General features: G+C 37.6%; 2 protein-coding genes across 2 annotated transcripts in view; both read right to left on the reverse strand.

The window, feature by feature from the left end:
- TENM4 (teneurin transmembrane protein 4) overlaps positions 1-19,495 on the reverse strand; it is a 1,563,774-nt gene that overhangs the window by 1,420,230 nt on the left and 124,049 nt on the right. The gene's annotated exons all lie outside the window — the stretch shown is intronic.
- LOC103616740 (taste receptor type 2 member 40-like) lies at positions 2,394-3,359 on the reverse strand. Its single transcript, XM_008634963.1, has one exon. It carries the CDS (start codon positions 3,357-3,359, stop codon positions 2,394-2,396), a length of 966 nt encoding a protein of 321 aa, XP_008633185.1.

The following is a 19,495-nucleotide window of genomic DNA, read 5'->3' on the forward strand; positions in this document are numbered from 1 at the left end:
TGTAACTTGAAAAGTTCCAGGGGAAATTTATTGATGGATTCAGTCTTATTTTCAATCATCATATAAATACTTCTTAGACAATGAAATCTCAACTATGTTATTTTTGTGATTTTTTGGGGCACAAATAGTAAGTGCCAAAACATTCATCAGGTTTATTGATCTGCTTTCTAGAATAAACTAGATGTAGTAAAAATTTTACTGCAATTTTGTGAATGACATTTTTTGTAAAATAATAATGAGAAAACTTTTTTAAATGTACCTGAAAGGGAAGGCTAGCTCTGAAGAGAAAACAGAAGATTATTTTAGTGTGGGATAGGATGAAATCCAAAGAGCAGGGTAGGATCAAATGACAAATAAGAATCTGTATATACTGTGGAAGAAGTCATGAAAATAAATTGAAGCTTGAGGGAAGGATGGAATGGAAAAGGACAAAACTAATAATTTATTTACCAATCCAGTCATTTAAAATTCTAATTTATGTACCCATCTATCTCACTCTATGCTGTGTGTAACAAAACTTTCATCAATACAATATAAAGACATCAAGTCCTTGAGCTTTGTCCTCCCCCTCCCCTGGAAGCACTGGAGGATATTTTATTAATGATTACTCCTGCCTCAGATCTCCCTCTCCTGAAGGTGAGGAGGCAGTGAAGAAGCTGAGCAAGGGCTGTTATTATCATCTTTGGCTCTGATTCCTTTACTTCAGACTCTCTCTAGAAAAAGGTTTGGAAATACCTGAAGAGAAATGAGCTCACTGGGGAAATTATCAGCTTCAAAAACCCAAATATCACCACCAACCACACCATAATAAAAAAGTCTGAAACAAGCTCATTTCTTTCAGGACACTTTCTTTTCATGATGTTGCCAGCTGGAAGAGCTATTGATGTACAGCTGCTCTAACCTTGGTCTGTGTTGTCAGGGCATGCAGCTGTAGAGCAGAGCAGAGTGCTGCTGTGACATGTGCATGATGGTTCCCTCGAGGGACTTTTGTGTCTCTCTTGATTCAGCACCACAGCACTGGACATCATGGAAGCCTTATTTTTACAGTACATTGTGCTGTGCCTCCAAATACTGTGTTTGTGAGATTAATGACCCTCCCTTCTGCTCTGAACTCACAGTTTACACATGCTAATAATCATATCACTTCATGTCACACAGGCATCCTTTTGTGTGTCCTATTATCATATATTTCATTCTCAAAAATATTTTAAGATATCAATTAAAACCTATCAATTATATTCACTCTTTATCTAATATTGTTAGACAGTGATTTCCAAAGCATTTTATAAACTTGTTACTCTGGTGTTTCAAAAACTGAGGCCACTACGCTCCAATAATAAGTCTGCTCATTGATTTTCTAGGTGGGACTGAAACTCTCACCCCAGTAATTTATAATCTGGCATTATCTAAACTCCTGAAGAGAAATGTACAACATAAAAATACTTGAGATGAGCTGAGAACTTTAGAATAGATTTATCAAACACATTATTTGATAAAACACAACAGGTCTTCTTGAATATATTTCACCAACCTCAAGTGAAACTTCATAGTAACATAAAATATTAAAAGAGAACAGCCTTAGAAGCAACTCCCAGCTGCTCAGAGCAATAGCAAATCATGACAATAAAGGTAAATCTATGATCAGAATGGTCAACTCAACAAGAGTGAGATTTTCTACAGGTAGTTCTATGTACCTACATCTCTTTACATTGTAATCACCATCTTGGTAATGCACTTTCAAGAAAACGAAACAATAAGCATAACACATATTTCAAACAGAAGTATCCATTTTTAAATAGGTATTTAACCACTACATTGTTACAGACATACTGGAATCCTAACACAAATAAACCTCGTTCAGAATGTAATTTGATTATATTAATTGGCTGTATGTTTCCAAATCTTAATGTTCCCTCAGGTTATAATTCTGATAGGTTTTCCAGTTTCAAAGCATTTTCTTTTATCTATGTAACACTAGCTATGACTTGCACATGTTTTTAGTCAAATTTTAATCTTCTCAGGTGAAAAATCCTTTAGCCAAGAGCTGGTATTTGTGAGTTCTGTACATTCTTGTCTGTTTTAGTCCCATTTTCTTCCATTCAAGCAGGTCATAAAAATTTCAGCCTTAAACTGATAATCTAAAATCACAAAGCAACCTGAAACTGATTTATTTTTTAAGTACATTGCTTTCATTCAGTACATTTTTATTCTCACTCTATATAAAGCAGCATGGAAGGAGCTGGACTGGTGCACAAGTAAGGCAAAAATGCATGTTATTTCAGATGCTCTGAAATGTTAAGCAGGACTAGTCACAGAAGGCTCTGGAAGATGAAAGTTACCAGTTAAGAAAAAAGACAGTGAAACAATACATAAGAGTCTTGATTTCAGATCTCTTACTGGAGAGTATTTCTCTCAAGCCTGGGGCTTGGAGGCTTATCTTCCAAATGGCACTTAAAATGCAGGCAAAAGTTCCTAAATGCCAGTTTCAGTTTTGAATTGACTATTATCAGGATAATTGAGTGCATAGAAGGATATGCCCCAGCTACAACTAAGGATATTGCAACTTTCACAACATCTTTACTTTCAGATGTCGACAGTATCAACAGAATTTGAGCTACAAAACTGGAAATATACAGGATTAAGAAAGAAATAATGGATTTAATAGCAGTTAGGTGAACATCTATCATAGCATCCCTGAAAGTATCTGTGTAACATTGCATTGTCTTTCTGTGTTTCCACAGAGAAGTAATTATCAGAGCTGATGTTACCACAGAGAGTACTAGAGGGAAAAAGCAACCTACAAAGTAAAGAACCAGCAAGTAGAGATATGAACTATCCCAGTTCGTGATATGAGCTGTGCTATTTTCTCTGCAGTTCCCTGTTGAGCTGCATAGGTAAGTGCTGGGTGTAATCCATAGCAAAGGAAGAGAAGTCATAGAAGAGATCACCAGCGATCCAAGAAGAAGCCATGGGATCATCCCAGCTATTCTGCGCTTGATTTTCAGCAGCAGCCAGTGGGTGACTTTGATTATTTTTACACAGTAGAGTACATAGAGCCATGTACTGAACCACAAGCTGGCATGGTTCACAAACATCCACACAGCACCAAAGTCTTTGTACACCGACTCCAACTTAAGCACATCTGCAAAGTAGAGACTGTGGATGTGCATCAGGACAGTCACCTGCAAGATGAATCTTGATGTGCTCAGAAAGATCAGGATCATGTCAGCAGAAGAAATTTTTTTGCTTTTGATCCAGTTAATGATATTAACAGTTGTAATAAATCCATTTCCAATAAATCCAACAACAACTTCAATAGCTACAATGCTTATTGAAATTATAAGAACTGGTGGCAACATCTTGCTGCTTTGGTCACTTCTGCCTGATTAGCCTGTGTAGCTGTGCAGGAAGTTGAACAGTTCTGATGGTACCTGACTAGTTCCAGCTCCTGACTGTTCACCTTATACTTAGGAACAGAAAGATATCTGCAAATGATAGTGGATCTGGAAATGATAGTGAGGAATTATTGATGTTCTTCCTGAATGTGCAAATCAGAGAAAGATTTAATGATTAACCTTTAACATGCATAAGATTTGCCTATGCTTTTCCTTAGGGATGTGAGATAGCCAGCTGTATTAACCTACACATCTTGTGTCCAATTGTTTATATTCTTGTCTCGAGTGACAGAAAGCTCTGTGGCTCTCTGGTAACAGCAGTACCTGACAATGTGGAAGGCAATGCACCATGAAACCCAACAGAAGCAGCAGCATATGTCAGGAGACAAAGAGGTCTTATATTGTAACTAGTATCTTTCAGGCTGTGTTGAAGGTCTATAAAATATAACTAGACCAATCAAATGCAACTGCTTTAATATGTAGAAAATTATACAGCCTCCAGCCCTATCCTAGAGGAGCACTCCAGACAATAAAGTTGTATTTATCCGAGGATTATTGCTACCTTTAGGTGACCATTTCTTAGTGATCCACCTAAAAGAACACTAATAAAAAGCCCACCTTCTGCAGCTGTTTCACTATCTCAGCTTCTATCTCACCCACATGCCACAGAGCTTGTTAGTCTAGACAGTGAATTTAGACCTGTTCTGCATTATAAATTGAAAATGTGTCATCCATCTTCATCCATGACTTTGGCTGATACTGTAGTGAGCACAGTCCAGAACAGTGGTGGGCCCCACTAATCTGCATCCTGCATTAGTGCTTATTTATAAAGAAATATGTCTGGTTTAGAGAACAATGTGTCCTCACCTTCTCAATTCCAGACCCATGAATCCAACCGATGAATATAACATTGGCAAATTTATATTGTCTATATATTTTCTTGAAATAGAGAAATATGAAATACAATGATGAGTTTGACAACAGGGTGAGAAGCAACTGAGATAATTTGGCCACTGCAAAAAAGTCTGGAATTTTTTTGACAGTAAAATATTTACTGTTTTTGTGGGAAAGTTGGTAGTTGTTTCTGGAGTCCATTTCTTAACAGAGTAAAATATTTCAAAATAAAAGATAGACTGAGCTTCTAATCTGGACATGGTAAGAACTGTCAATTGGATTTACTTCTTATCATTATTTTCATGCTTCAAGTTTTTTGTTGAGTTACTAAGAAGACAATAAGTAATAGTTATTCATTAACCTATTGAAATGAAAAGCTATGAAGACTTAAAATCTTCATAGTTTTTTTTTTCTGTCAGTAGTTCGTTAATATTAAACCTAGATTCCATTTTAGGTTCTTGTAATCTCAAAAACTAGGAGCTTTTTCCTTTAAAAAATGAACATGCTTTTGTTATCACAACAATGCAACTTGTAAAAAAATAATTGAGACATATTTACAAAATATCATATATAAGTTTCAGATTTTAAAAACCCAAAAGAATAAAACAAACAAGAAAACAAATAAACAAGTTTAAACTAAGAACACATTGGTGTATTTACTTTTTCTAACATTCGTTGCCAGTATTCAAGAGTGGAAAAGGCATATCTTACTAAGGAAAAAAATCACAAAGTGTAGCTCAATGACTACTGTGTATTTTAAAGCTATATGCCTAGAGCTTCCTGCATACAGAATATGCATTATATAACTATAATAGTCAGTTACTAAAAAAATGTAGGTTTTAAGTTACACAAGGGAACATGAAAATATTACTTTATTTTTATGTACTTATGAAAAAACAGCACTGCAATTATAAAGTGGAAGAATCTAAACCAGAAAATACATTCTAGAAAAGTGCATGACTAAAGCGAATTCTCAGATGTTCCAACAGTTACAAAATTCTGCTCTATCTTCATATCAAAATTGAGAATTTTAAAGAAAACCATAGCTGAGCTTTACCTGCTTATACCATTTTCCTGTAAATGAGGCCCAAAGTGGGAACAATTTACTGAGAACAAAGTAACATTCCTACAAAAGAACATTCCGCCCTTGCGGACTCCCACCAGCTCCTTCAAAAAGTAGCTGCCCCTCAACCTATGCACCCTGGGAGTATTTAATCCTTCTCAACTCAGGTAAAGGAAAGAACCTGTTCCTCAGTGCTCTGTCAGTGACCTCAGTCTAATGAGCTCTGCTCTTAGGAATGGTTTCTAAATTTTCTCTTGCTTTGTGTCTCAGTTCAGGAGTTCCACAATGAACTGCTGTGATCTCGAGGGGTTCTCCAGAGGATGAGTTTACTCATGAATGCTGGTGACATACACCTGCAGGCACCAAAGGTCTGGTTTATGTGTCACAGCAACTTGACCACACCTGACACCAGCTCTAGACTGGAAATTATCATAGTCTCATCTTCTGTTATGCAGATGCTTGAATGTGCTCATTCCCCTTCTTCCTCTTTCCTGACCTCACAGATAGGGTTGCCACATTAATGCTCATTAGCAGACCTACTTTTGAGCTACAGAATTAATCTTCATGGTCAGGCCAGATATAACTGTCAGAGGAGACACAAGAGATCCTAAAATATATCAGACTTTCTTGAGCTTAATCTCTGAGAGAGCACTTGTGTGAATTTATAAAAGTAATTGATTTACAAAGTAAAGCAGACCAGAATTTCTTAAAAATTATCACAGGAAAATGTTAGCATGACACAAATAAATACTAGAGAGAAGTGTCTGAATTTATACAACAATTTCTCTTGGAACATAAATTTCACTGTGTCCAGAGAAGTCAAGTTCAACCCACAGATCGCACCTTTCCTCCTTTGATTCGTGTATTCCAATTAACAACAGCAATAAATATGCTTCACACAATCTGTATAAGAGTTTTAATTGTTGAAGTAGTAGAGAAATTTTTGCGGCAGAACAAGCAGTTTCCAAATCTTGTAAAGTACTGCCTGTTCAGCTCATACAGAGGTCCACAATGCACCAATTTGGTGGTATCTGGTTAATCTTTCAGTATTTCACTGTGAGCAAGAAGTGTGTGAATACAATACTGAAAGATCTATTTCTAATATGTTCAGAAAGATGCATGCCTTGGAAATGTCCCTGATGAATCATCCAATTATGGTCACAGTTTCACAATTTTTAGTGAAAAGTAATTTTCTTTGGCTTCATTGAGGATAGAAGAAATTACATGTCCAATAAAACTGGCTTTTTCCTCTCTTAAATTTGTTGCTACTATTAAGACTTTTAGTTTTGGTGTGATGTGACAGGTACTCAGACTGCCACCACCCTACATTATCCTCACTCAGCTCTCACGATGCAGAGTATCATTTGGGGCCGTCATCAACACCAATCAAAATGCAGATCAAATCTAAAAATTGAAGGCTTTATGACGTGATGGCTCCAGCACATTCAGAAAACAAACAAAGAACTAAAACTCAACGTGTTAGAAATGCACAGGTTTCAGGGAGATCTCATAACACCTTTCAGTGTCTAAAGTCACTAAAGAGAGCTGTAGAGGGATTTTTGAAAAGGGTGTGGAGTGATAGGACAAGGGGGAATGGCTTTTAACTGAAATAGGGTAGATATAGTTTAGATGTCAGGAAGAAATTCTTTTCTGTGATGGTAGTGAGGCACTGGAACAGGTTGTCCAGAGAGGCTGGGGCCTCCCCATCCCTGGATGTGCTCAGTGTCAGGCTGTATAGAGTTTTGAGCAGCCTGGTCTACTGGAAGGTGGCCCTGCCCATGGAAGTGGGGGTTGGAACTAGGTGGTCTTTAAAGTTCCTCCCAACCCAAATCATTCTATGATTACATGATAACTCAGTGATAGGATCCTGCAGTCTTCCTCCTGTCTCCTATCTAAAGGCAAAGGAATACCTGTAAAGCTGTAATCCTGGAATTTCATTTTGAGATTATATTCAGAGAGAAAAATCATAGAAGAGTTTCAACTTTTTGCTCACATCCTAATGACATTATGACTTCATTCAACAAGTGTTTACCATTTGCTGATGTGATGAATAATGTGTAATTCTACCAAAACTAAATTACAGCATTTGGGAAACAATTCAAGAAACCAAGAATGAACATTACCTGGATCACAAAGATTGAATTTCCTGATGAAAAAGACATGAGAATAATTTATTATTGTTTGCTCATCCCATGTGATAGAAAAAAAAAAAAAAGGTTTATTTAGTGTTGGAGGAAGGACACTGCTTTCCAGACAATCATAGTTAATTAAATTCTGGTGGTGTAAGAGGCTACAAGAGCCTCATGACATTTGTTCACCTCTACATCATGAGCTCCTTAGCAAATAAGCTTTTTACAGCCCATAGTAAATTACAGACAACATTTATTGTATCGTAAAGTCCATCTCTGATGGAAACCTCTGAGCACCAGCATAAGACAGTGAAGTACAGCTAGTATTAAGATCCTTATACTAAAATAATTGAATAAAATAAATCATGGAAGAACATGTCTGGCCTACAAAAGAAAATTTGCAAGGATTATATAGGAGAGCCATCAACATCTGTGTTTAACGAACATGGCCAGAATCAGCATTTTGGGTTCTATTAATGGCTGATTGCATCTGTAACACTTTTTTAAATGGTTTATCAACTGTTCCTCACATGTTTGACAAGGTATAGAAGGCTTGTGAACTTCAATAAAATATCCTGTCTGTGGAAAACAGAAATAAATTATGCTGCTGTTTAACACATTTGAGACTTTATATTGTACAAGTAAGTTATGTTGAAAAATATATCAAAAACGAGTGTGAAAGGGTGATAATCTATTTTAACATTAATTTGCAAGTTGTCATGCTGTTGTCATTATTGTACTGGAGATAGTGTTCTGTTAATTTCAGTACCACAAAAATATTTATTTTTTTAAGGAATGACTGTCAAAATGGAAACCCCGACAGACTCAACTAATGAAAAGAGTCCTCTGAAATTCATGCAAGAGGTCAAGAAGATTAAACTGTGTAAAACACATGAAAAGGAAGATGCAACTTTAATTTTAAATAAGTGAGAATGCACACACCCCAAGAGCAACAAGAAGACAATAACAACGAGCTAGTGAGGACTATCAGTTGCTCCTTGCCATGGTGAAAAGGAGATTAATATAAACTCTCATTAATTTGAGATAGTATTTGTAAAGGTGAGTTCATTATTTATACCATACAAAGTGTGAAAGGTTTGTAGACCTCCTCTGAGCATGCTCTTTCCTGCTTTCAAGAGTCAATATGTCCAAAGGAATGGAGTGATTTACTGAGCCAGATTTCTCTACAAATAAAACAAGATTAAAGAAAGACTGTGAATTTGGTTTACTCTATTAAGGAAGATGTTAAAATAGTGCACTAAAAGTTGAAAAATTATAGGACAATTAGCAAGCTTCAGTTTGACAATATCTTCTTCTTGACTGGTCCAGCTTCTCCATGTATTCAGGAGATTTTCTTTTCTTCTTTCCCCTCTTCTAGGGATGCTTTATCGGTCTGGCTTAAACAACTCTTGTTGTTGAAATAGGAATTGGTTTTCACATGTCCTTAACAAGACCAAAAGGTTAGACAGCAGCTTCTGGTTTCTCTTTCCCCAAACCATAGCTGCAAGAACAGGCCTCTTATTTTCCATATCTGTTACATTTTATGGTTAGTGCATGCCTTTCCACATCACTGGGTTTTCCTGCTCACAAAGTTGTCAGGGACTACAGTGAAACTTCTTGCAGTGATCCTTGCGCTAGACTCAGCACTTAAAATTTGTGCTTAGCTTCATCCAAAGAATAAATACACACTTCTTACACAGGTGACAGACTTGTATATTGGAGCATATTTTTTGAGTCAAGTTACTTTATTCTATCTTTTCTTATGCTTCAGATACACTGCCATCACCAGCAGTTATCCATTTCGTGACCCCAGTTTAGAGATAGCATTCTTTAAAGCTGTCTCTATTCATGACAGTCTTTTTAGCATACAGCTGGTCTTAAGATTGCTTGTAGACTACCAACACCTAAAGATAAGCACAATCCTTATAATGGATTTTTGTTACGAGTTGAGTTACTTTACTTAATCACAGTTTGTGTAGATAAAGTGCATGAAACAGAACCCATCTTTTTATTTCCACTACCACTCCAGCTCCCTTCCTTCACTATCTATTTATTCTTGTATAATGAAAAAAGTACTAGGAAGTGATAAAAATAACATAATTTAAAAGAAGTTACGTATAGAGTGCTGAAAATTGCTTTCAGCTTCTTACAGTGCAGCAGTGGACTGAAGAAAGGAGACATAATGAAGAATTAAATCACTTTCTAAAATGTAAAAAAAAAATTACCTAGTGACAATACTTTTTAATGTTCAGGTGAAGTGGTTTCACGTAAACTGCTTCATATATCATTTTCCACTTAAAAGAAATGGTCTTCGATATTCTTTTAGGAACTCTCCTGTAGTCTTTGTAAATGATAATTGAAATTGAGAAAATATAAATCTTTGTTTCCTGTTGCAATGAATCTATCAAATAGAAGCACTCAGTGAAAAATGTTAGGTGATGATATCATTAAAGAATTTAACATCAGGATGCTGCACAGACAACCCCAAATAAATAATATTTTCATTAAAAAAATTTAAGTGCTTACTTTTGCCAACTCTATAGCTTTAATGTAAATGTGCCTTTTAGTACCTGTAAGTATTAAGACCATAAGACCTGTTGCAGGCCGTCACCATTTCCGCACCATTAGCAGTCTCACACTGACTGATGCTGGGTTCACTTGTGTTTGTACAACCAATGTGCCATTTTGAGAGCCAACTGCAATTGAAATCCCTTTGTCAATACTCTGCACCACCTGTGATGCAAATTTAAATTAATCCTGATTTTCGTGGCTTACTAACACTGACTCCAGCAGAGAGAGAATGTTATATGTTTGGAAAAATTCACACTGGAGTACCTCTTCATAGCCAGTATGAAGAAAGCAAAATGTATCCTCACAATATTTTTTTTTTGATGCACACCATCTCAGTTATAGTCTTTGTACAACACTGGGTTTGGGTTTACTCAGGTTTTTTAGTCTGGATTCCCAAACATAAAGAAAATTTAAAAATAAACTCCAGCTCAGTCACTTATTTCACAGTAAGAAGATATCGCATTGCTGGGAGCATTTGCTTGGGGTAGCACAATACAAGGAAACCCAACACAACTGTGTCCAGGTATTATTTCTCAGTGTCCTATCAGCTTTTTAACTTCACATTAATGAAATGTTACGTTGTGTGATTACTAGAGCTAGGAGTGAATGATGCATGAAATAGGAAGCTGACAAACTCTTGAGAAAGTGCTCAGCACAATGACACATCTGCTTACTCTATTCAAAGACAAAAATTACATTCTTCCCAGGTGACAAGGATATAGACAAATGATGGTCTCTTCCTAGGACTGACTTGGAATATATTCAAAATCACAAAAATCTTGTGCATTCTTTCTCTATGTTTTAGATTAAAATGCAAAAAACATGAGATCAGTTTATCCAGTCAGAAATTAATTTCTGTTTATGGATGTTTCCTGGGAAAGTTATAGTCCATGCTTCCATAAAGTGAAATACTAACTAAACTCCTAAGTGAGGGAGAATAGACAATTGTAGGATATAATCTGTGGATGCCTAAAAAACTATTACATGAAGAAGATGAATAGGGTTGATGATTTATTTTCTATTCCAGTACATGATATAGGTGGCATCAGATGAAAGAGAAGTTAAAAGCAAACAAAGTAAGGTGGTTTTCCGCATAACACAGAGGGAAGATGTGGAACTCCTTGTCAGAAGATATATCTGCAAGAAAATTCTGCATGGATTCAAAGGCTGAACAGACAAGCACATAGGAATGAAATCAATTGGGTGTTACTTAAATACATAAAAACCATGTCTGGTTCATATAATTCTTGTAAAAGTTTAATGTCTGGTGGAGTAACAGGAGCAAGTAGAATTTATATTTGCCCAGTTTGTGCAACCTTCCCTTGTCTCTCTGCTGCTATCAAGGAGAGTTAACTGCACAGGCAGAACTTCAGTCTCAAACAATGTGACTGAAATAATGCTAGTGGCTTATCCTGCCTTTTAACAGCTTACAAATTATGATAAGTCATGGTTTTTGTTATGTCCAGCTGAAAAATATAGCCCCAATGCCACATCTATAATTACAGATATAATTATAGCTGTGGAGAAGGGAGGACTTCAGAAGGGACACTTACTCTGCAAGAAAACCTGGACAGGCTGGAAGAGTGAGCTAATGAGAAGCCTATGAAGTTCAACAAGTATAAGGTCTTGCACCTGGGAAAACATAACCCAGGAATGCAGCGAAGCTGGGATATGTACCTGGAGGGGGAGAAGCTCTGTAGAAAGGGACCAGGAGCTTCTGGTGGACACGAGCTCAATATGAGTGAACAAGGTGCTGCTACAGCTAAGAAAGCCAAGAGGATCCTGGGTTGCATCAAAGAGTACTTCAACAGCAGTGATAAAGAAATCATTACACCACACCTGGAATTTAATTTTTGTCTCCTCTGTACAAAAAAAAGTGTGAACAGGCTGGAGAAGGTCCAGAGAAGAGGCAAAATGATGATCAAAGGACTGAAAAGTCTGCCATGTGAGGAAAAGCTGAGAGAACTGGTTTGTTCAGCCTTGAGAAAACAAGAATTAGTGGAGACCTTGTCACCATGATCCAAAATTTAAAGACTGGCTACAAAGATTTCCTTTGACAAGGAGTGCCATGGAAAAGATGAGAGGTACAAGTTACTCCTGGGGAGATTCTGGTTTACACAAGAGGAACATTTTTCACAGAGAGAAAAATCAGCCATTGGAATAATCTGCCTAGGTAAGTGGTGTATTCCCCAGTGTTGGACACTTTGAAGATTTAGTTGGGCAGAGTGGTGGGCCATCTTGTCTAGACTTGTGTTTTCATTTTGCCAAGGAAGGTTGGACCAGATAATCCTTCATGTCTCCTTTCAACCTGGCATTCTATGATTCTATGATGGATTCTATTTATATTAGCAAATGACCATGACCTGGATCCCAGAAAACCGTTTAATCCCATTGTGCCAAGGGCTGTAAATACATGCTCACCAGTAAGAACAATTTTGTCCCATGTAGCATACGGAGAAAATTAATTCCTACCACAGCTTTATTGGCTTCAGAATGGCCTCCCAAATGAAACAATTTTGTTCGTTCAGAAAGATTCACATTGCTGTTTCATCTCATTGCCCTTCATATCCAGCAATAAAGCAGAAGCTCAAATTCTGATTCAGTTGTATGACTAGCACAGTAAAATACAGTGGAATTATTCTTGGTTTACAGTGTAGTAAACAAGACAATAAAGCTCATTTCAGAAATGGCAATTAGTTATTCACTTCAGCCCCAATTATTGTTTTTATTATAGAACACCTCATTCTTGTTTTAGATCCTATTTCCAGCAATGTTTAACTATTTTAAATTTAGCTTTACTATGCACATCTGTCTAAATTCATCACTTTCACTGGGAAATTAGGAGCTTAAAAAACTCTCCAAGATCTTTGCTGCAGATTTTCTTTTACCAGACTTGAACTTTTAAAGCTTATTATTACTTGGGATGAGAAGAAAGTAAGAATACCCAAAAAATACTGACAGTTTTTTTCAAATTCTGAATATCAAAACCTGTAATTAGCTTTCATGGCTGGACACATGTGTGCACATAGGTTACACATCAATTATTTATTCATAAAAAGTGGAATAAGAGCACAATTCAGTGATATATCTGAGACTGTGCAATGTCTCCCCATGGCAGAGAATGGTTTATCCTGCTTCTATCAGCTGCTGCTGGTTTGCTTATGCCAGAGCTAGTGCCCAGTGGTCTCCACCATGGGGATTTTTTTCACTGAAGTGACAGAAAATTTATACTCCAAAAGTGTGTGTATTCTGCAAACCTAGCAAATTAAATCGGCTCAGTGAAAGCACAAAAATGAGCACCAGAGGCAGCTCCTATGTGGTGCAGCTGGGAGAAGAGTTGGGCAGGGTCTGGGAGATGAGAGGGCAGAATGGGTCTGCTCTTTACATCCACAGCACAAGGACACACAGATGGACACAACTGTACCACACAAATTTGCAAAAAACACACTTCTGGCAGGCTGCAACATAATCCTCATAGTGTTTCATAAACAACTTCAGGCAACAATTAACTATTTTGTCTTAAGGTCCCCTGGGCTCCAGAGAAGGAAGATGCTCTGTGCTATAGATCTGGCCAATCTGCTCTGTGTGGAGACACCAGGTCATTTTGGTTATTTTGCTGTAGGGCCAAGGATCCATCTGTGTGTACTAAGCAGCTTAGACCAATGTGTTCCATTCTGGATGGATTAAAAATAACAGCCTCTGTATGGAAACTTTTAAATGCTGTTTTAAGCCTAACCCTCAGCAGTCTGTTATCCCAGATTAATCTTTCATCTATTCTAGTTACTTTTATTCTCTAATAAAAGTTGGTCAAATATGGGGTCCAAATTCGAAAACTTATTTGTAGAGGTTTTAAAGCAGTTTTATTTCACCAATTCAGGAGCTTAATATTGGTTTCAATTAAGCGAACATATATCAGAAGTTACTGAATGCACTTTCTCCCCTTCTTTCTGTCACTCTTAGGCAGACATGGAGTGATTTAAGGGGTAACTTTTCAGTGTGTATTTGAGAGACGGAGATTTGAATCGATTCAAAATTTATGGACTGAGAGCTTCTAGTGTTGTTTTGTGAGACATTAACAGCATTTCTGATTTAAGCTATAGATACAGCAATTCCAGAGGTTTCTTTGAAACCCTGACAGCCAGTATACTATATTTATTTCCCTCTCATCCCCCACTCCCCTTTCTGCACCTTGATTACAGATATGATTCCATCACATCTCGTTCATTCAGGAAAAGCTTGGGTCTGACTTTTATAGTTGGCATTGATTATCAAGTCACAGCAGCTACATGTTCCTCTTGAACTCCTCTCCCTTCTCTGGCTGAGCCAGAAGGTCAGTTAGATGACTAAGGACAGTAAAACCCAATTTGTCATTCTGCTTTGCTTCACCAGGCTGCCTTGTTATTTTTAAGTCTCTCTTCCCTATAGTGGCGTGTTCTTGTCCCCATATTTCACTGCCTCCCAGGGGAGCATCCATCCCCTCATCTGATACCACGTTGCCCCCTAGTGACAAGTTCTCATTCTTCTCTCCATCCAGGTCTTGCAGGCCTGACTTGATTTTCTGCATCATTTCCAGTTATTTGTTTAGGTTTTGTTTTGGTTTGCTGTGGGTTTAGAACACCCCCTTTTTTTTTAGTATCAGAAATAAAAGTTTATTAATTCTTTCTCTTTGTGATATCTAGTTGAGTCAGATTCATTTTGGCTCCAGTCTGCAAGAAGAGCCCAAGTTTTTGTGCTGCTCTCAACCACAAAAATTTATATATGAATTCATCCAGGCAAGACTTCTACCACAGGGTTTAGTTATTAAAGAAATCAGCAGTGGCTTTGCCTCTATCATCATGAAGGCAGATGGGCAATGATACTTGCTAAGCAGGAAATTCATTGGGAAATGGGAGGCATAGCAAGGGTTGGGAAGAAAAGTGCTAATCTAAGTCACTGATAACCTGGAGGCAGAGAGGAGAGTGTTATAAAACCAGCAGAGAGATCTCCTGTGTTTGTGGGAAATGCTGTGTTAGCAGCTGGTTACTATTCTTTCCACATAAAGAATTCTGATTTTATATTAAGGTGGGCATTTGAAGTGCTTCCTTCACTCAGGGCTCTGATTCAGCATAATACTACACATTAAGATGTGGTTTTGCTTTGCATCTGCTAGATATAATTTCTGAGCACACTAGCTTCTAATGAGACCTCCAGAACCCATTTCTCCAGTGCATGCAATCTGTCTAGACTACATAATCCCTAAAAAAAAAAAAAAAAGTTATATGGTCTCTGAGCAATTCTTATCTGTCAAAGTTGATAGGAAACCCTGAATGACAGAGAAGCTCATTGACTAAAAGTATTTTGTGATGGTAGCTGGTTATTAAGCACCCCCGAATCAGAGGCAATACCATAAAAAACATTTTACCTTCTTTGTTTAAAGTCAACACTACAAATATAGCAACGAGATATTTCTTCCAAACTGTTCATTCAGGTAATGAAACAGTATTTTGTCTTGCTTGGCTTGGACTCAGTGTTTTCATTCTGTACTGTAATGTCCTTTTACATCCACTGTGATACAAAAGCTCTTCATAAGTTGTGAAACTAGTGGGGAGTATTACCAGAAATCAATATGTGCATTAACATATCTGTCCTATGCTAGCGAGGAATCTGCATGAGGGAGAGCACATGCATTTCTAAATATTGATCACAATGGTGAGAGAGGTATAGCCAGATTTTCAGGAATAAGCACCAAATATTTTCATGTGATTTATCCAAGAGCAATTACTTCTATCATCTCTACAAAGATAGTTTTCACTAACTCCTACAGAGTTTGGATGGTTGGTTGGCTGTGACTTTTTTTTTTCCTCACAGTCATCTGGGCAGTCTTCTGGTTTCAGAATCCTAATATACAACTTTATTTTTTCTAAGACAAAAGGACTAATAGCATCCTTGATAAAGATTTGCAACTGAAAACAATGTAGGCTGTTGGCTGTTTCTGAATCTCCCTACTGATTCGATGCATACCATTATTCTCTGTGCCATGATATTTACTGCTGCTCATGAGAGATGCTATATGGGGTTGCCAAAGATTCTATCATGCACTGTGAGAATATCTGCATGGATGTGACCAGACAAATAATTTAACATTTTTCAGTCACCAGACTATAGTTCTTGGAAGAAAACAGTATGGTGGCAACAGCAAAGGAACAATACAAAACAAACAAGCAAAAAAATCCCAGGCCTCTGCCTGGAAGGGAGACAAACATTTTGACAAACACAGGAATTAATTTAGAAGTTTTGCAGAATTGTGGCTTAGGCAGATTTGTTTTCTCAAACAGATTCATCCATCCTTAATCAGCAGCCCCAGCTGTCCCTGCTGGAAAAATCTGCATCTCTTTTTCTGCTTGTTGCTGGCTGTGCTGAACTGGCATTTCTGAAAGTAATTACCCCACAAAGTGTAGCTGAACACTCAGAAATACCAAGAATTGCTAATTCTGTGCCAGCTATGCTGGTTCACCTATCTAAAAATGCCAGTTCAGCTCAGCAAGAGAACCAAGAGTCATGGGGTGACAAGGGAAGCCAGGACTTTACTAACAGGGACAAGTTATTCAGCAGCTGATTGGGAAAGAGATGCCTGGCTGCTTATGAAATACAGATTCAAGACACTCTCTCAGTCTATACATTAGAGAAGTGCAACATAAAAGAAAGTAAACTTTGTATGTGTGTGTGTGTCTGCGTGTGTGTCTGTGCATGGACACACTTGATCAAACTGGGGAAGGGTCTGGAGCATGAGTCATATGAGGAGTGGCTGAGGGAGCTGGGGGTGTTTATCCTGGAGAAAAATGGGCTCAAGCAATACCTTATCACTCTCTAAGCTACACGAAAGGAGGCTGTAGCCAGCTGGGGGCCAGCCCCTTCTTCCAGGTAACAAGCAAGAGAATGAGAAGAAATGGCCTCAAATTTTACCAGAGGAGTTTTAGATAGGACATTAGGAAAGGGTTTTCTAGTCTTGAGACAGGGTGTCCAGGGAAGTGGTATTATCACTGTCCCTGGAAGCATTCAAAAGGGGTGTAGGTGTGGTGTTTAGGGACGTGGTTTAGTGGTTGACCTGGCAATGCTGGGTTAATGGTTGGACTCAAAGATGTTAGAGGTCTTCTCCAACCTAAATGACTGAATGATTCTAGGTAACACAGCACTAAGCTGTTGAGAAATTAATGCTCTTATTTACTGCAAATAATTTTTGTGGTAATATTCTGTTGTTTCTTGAAATAAAATTTGATTTTAAATCAGCAGCCTTAATTGTGTTCTACCTGTAGTTTAGAAGCAGTGATATACTGTAGTAAGAAAGTAGTTTATGATGCTGAAATCAAGTTTCAGTAGGCAAATACTTTCAATCACGTTGCAGCTCAGAAATAAAATGGTATCATTTGCTCTTATTATTGTTTAAGCGTGATCTGCACAGCAATTATCACCTCACAGACACTCATGCACCACATTGTCAAATTTGCATGAGAGCAACAGCTGTCAAACAACAGTAATTGCAAGGGAGAACCAGGGTGAAAAGAAGCAGCTATGAATTCTCTTTGGCAAAATTACGGAATTCATCAGAATTAGCTTCTGCATGACCAAATGGGATAGAATCACATCTATGGCATGAGGGTCCTCCAAGTACACAAAAGTTAGTATTAATTAAAATGCTTATTTCCCATCTGTACTTTGCAAACCACGTCTACCCAGTCTGCTCTGTGTGTGCACTCCAGCAGAAAGTTTGCAATCCAGGTGTTTCCATTAAGATCCTCTCTTTCAGTAACAAGATATGGCACACAAAGAACAGTCACAGCTGGGAGCTGGGGAGAGCATCACTCTGGATGCAAGGAGTGTTTGTGTGCCTCCAGGCCAGTTATGTGGCGAATCGGGTAAAACACCTCAAGGGCCACTGAATTCTTGGCAGTGACCAAGGGGATGCCCTGAATATATGATCAGTGACTGAGGACACCCTCGGTGACACCACAAAAGCAGAGATTGTGACAAAGCAAACAAAGTATGTACAAATAGGTCCTTACAGCCAGTCCCCGACATTCTGCACCTGTGCTCGTGACTTCAATGAAATAACCAATGTGGCCAGATGGGCATGGACTTCCTTCATCACACCTTTAGCCCATAAACATTTATTTAATTTATTCACTCACAGTTTAGGTACCTTTGTTAAAATTCATCGCTGACATCAGGCCTCAATGGAAATATTGGTTTTGGTTTTGGAGGTTTTTTTTTTTTTTTTTTTTTTTTTTTGATTGGAGTTATTTCTGGGGGGTGGAAGGTTTGCTGGTTTTTGGTTTTTGTTGTTTTAGTCTGGTTTTAATTTTGCATTGCTTATAATGCGTACATGCTTATAATACCTACAGTTTAGTGTGGTTTGTGATTTAAATAAGGCATTAAAATAAAGCACCCTAAAATGATGAGGTAAAAGGCAACAACTTAAAATAGATACCTAAAATGTTGCAGTTTCTCCAGTAATCCTTTTACAATAAATACTGCATCTGTTATTGTCTCATTATGCTTATTGAATACCTTTTTATTCCTGTTTATTTTCTTATTATAATTCCATACAACTCTTCTTTATAATTCTACTCTATTATGTGTATTATTATCTTCTAGTAAGATAGATTTATAATAACAATTTTTAAATCATTAGTAGTCCATACTACCCTGAGGACCAGCAGCTGAAATCTCTACTTAAGCCCGACTGCAGGCACCATGAGAAAAAACCATGATCTTTGTGCTCAGGCCAAGCTGTCACAATAAGTCCCAAGAAAACTTGTTTTGTCTTTATTATTATTTTCTTCATACAGCTAACTGTGATCCTTGCTGCCAAAGGCTGCATCACAGCTCTAGGAAGACCTGAGATGATGGGTATCTGTGCCAGCTATGAATGATACATATGAGACGAGTGAGGTTGTTCCATGAGCAGCATTAAAGGGGGTTTTGATCATCTGATCAAGGAGGGCTGTTAATAGACATAGGCTTTAATGAAGCGAATTTAGAGTTTTGTTCCTTCCCGAATGGAAGTGAGTTGCTGTATGTAGGGCAGGGCTGTTTATAACATAGTGCACTGCTTCAGTTGTCATTTTGCACTGTGTGCAGAGGGGCTTCAAAAGAGTGAAAAAAATGCTTGCAAATATAGTTTAAGGGGTTTTTTTTAAACTTTGAGGGACCTGTCTGGTTTAGATGCTTAGGTAGAAATCAGAATTCTGTGATTCTACAATGTAAACATTAGTCTTTAATTTTGATAGGTTATAGTTTTACATTGACTTCAGCCACTGCAAGTAAGAGACTTTCATGACATGTGAGCTCCATTTAAGCACCTAAGACTTCCAAGACGAAGCAATCTCATCTCTGCCAGTCATCTAGGTCAAGAGAGCTGACTGGTTTTTGTGCTTGACCTCTACAATATGTTGAAGGAATTGGAC

This window comes from Corvus brachyrhynchos, unplaced genomic scaffold (assembly GCF_000691975.1).
Source record: "Corvus brachyrhynchos isolate BGI_N302 unplaced genomic scaffold, ASM69197v1 scaffold44, whole genome shotgun sequence".
In the NCBI taxonomy this organism is placed as follows: Eukaryota; Metazoa; Chordata; class Aves; order Passeriformes; family Corvidae; genus Corvus; species Corvus brachyrhynchos.

What these genes read in the sequence shown, in the direction of transcription:
- LOC103616740 (XM_008634963.1), bottom strand. Translation starts at nt 3,359, where the DNA reads ATGTTGCCACCAGTTCTTATAATTTCAATAAGCATTGTAGCTATTGAA.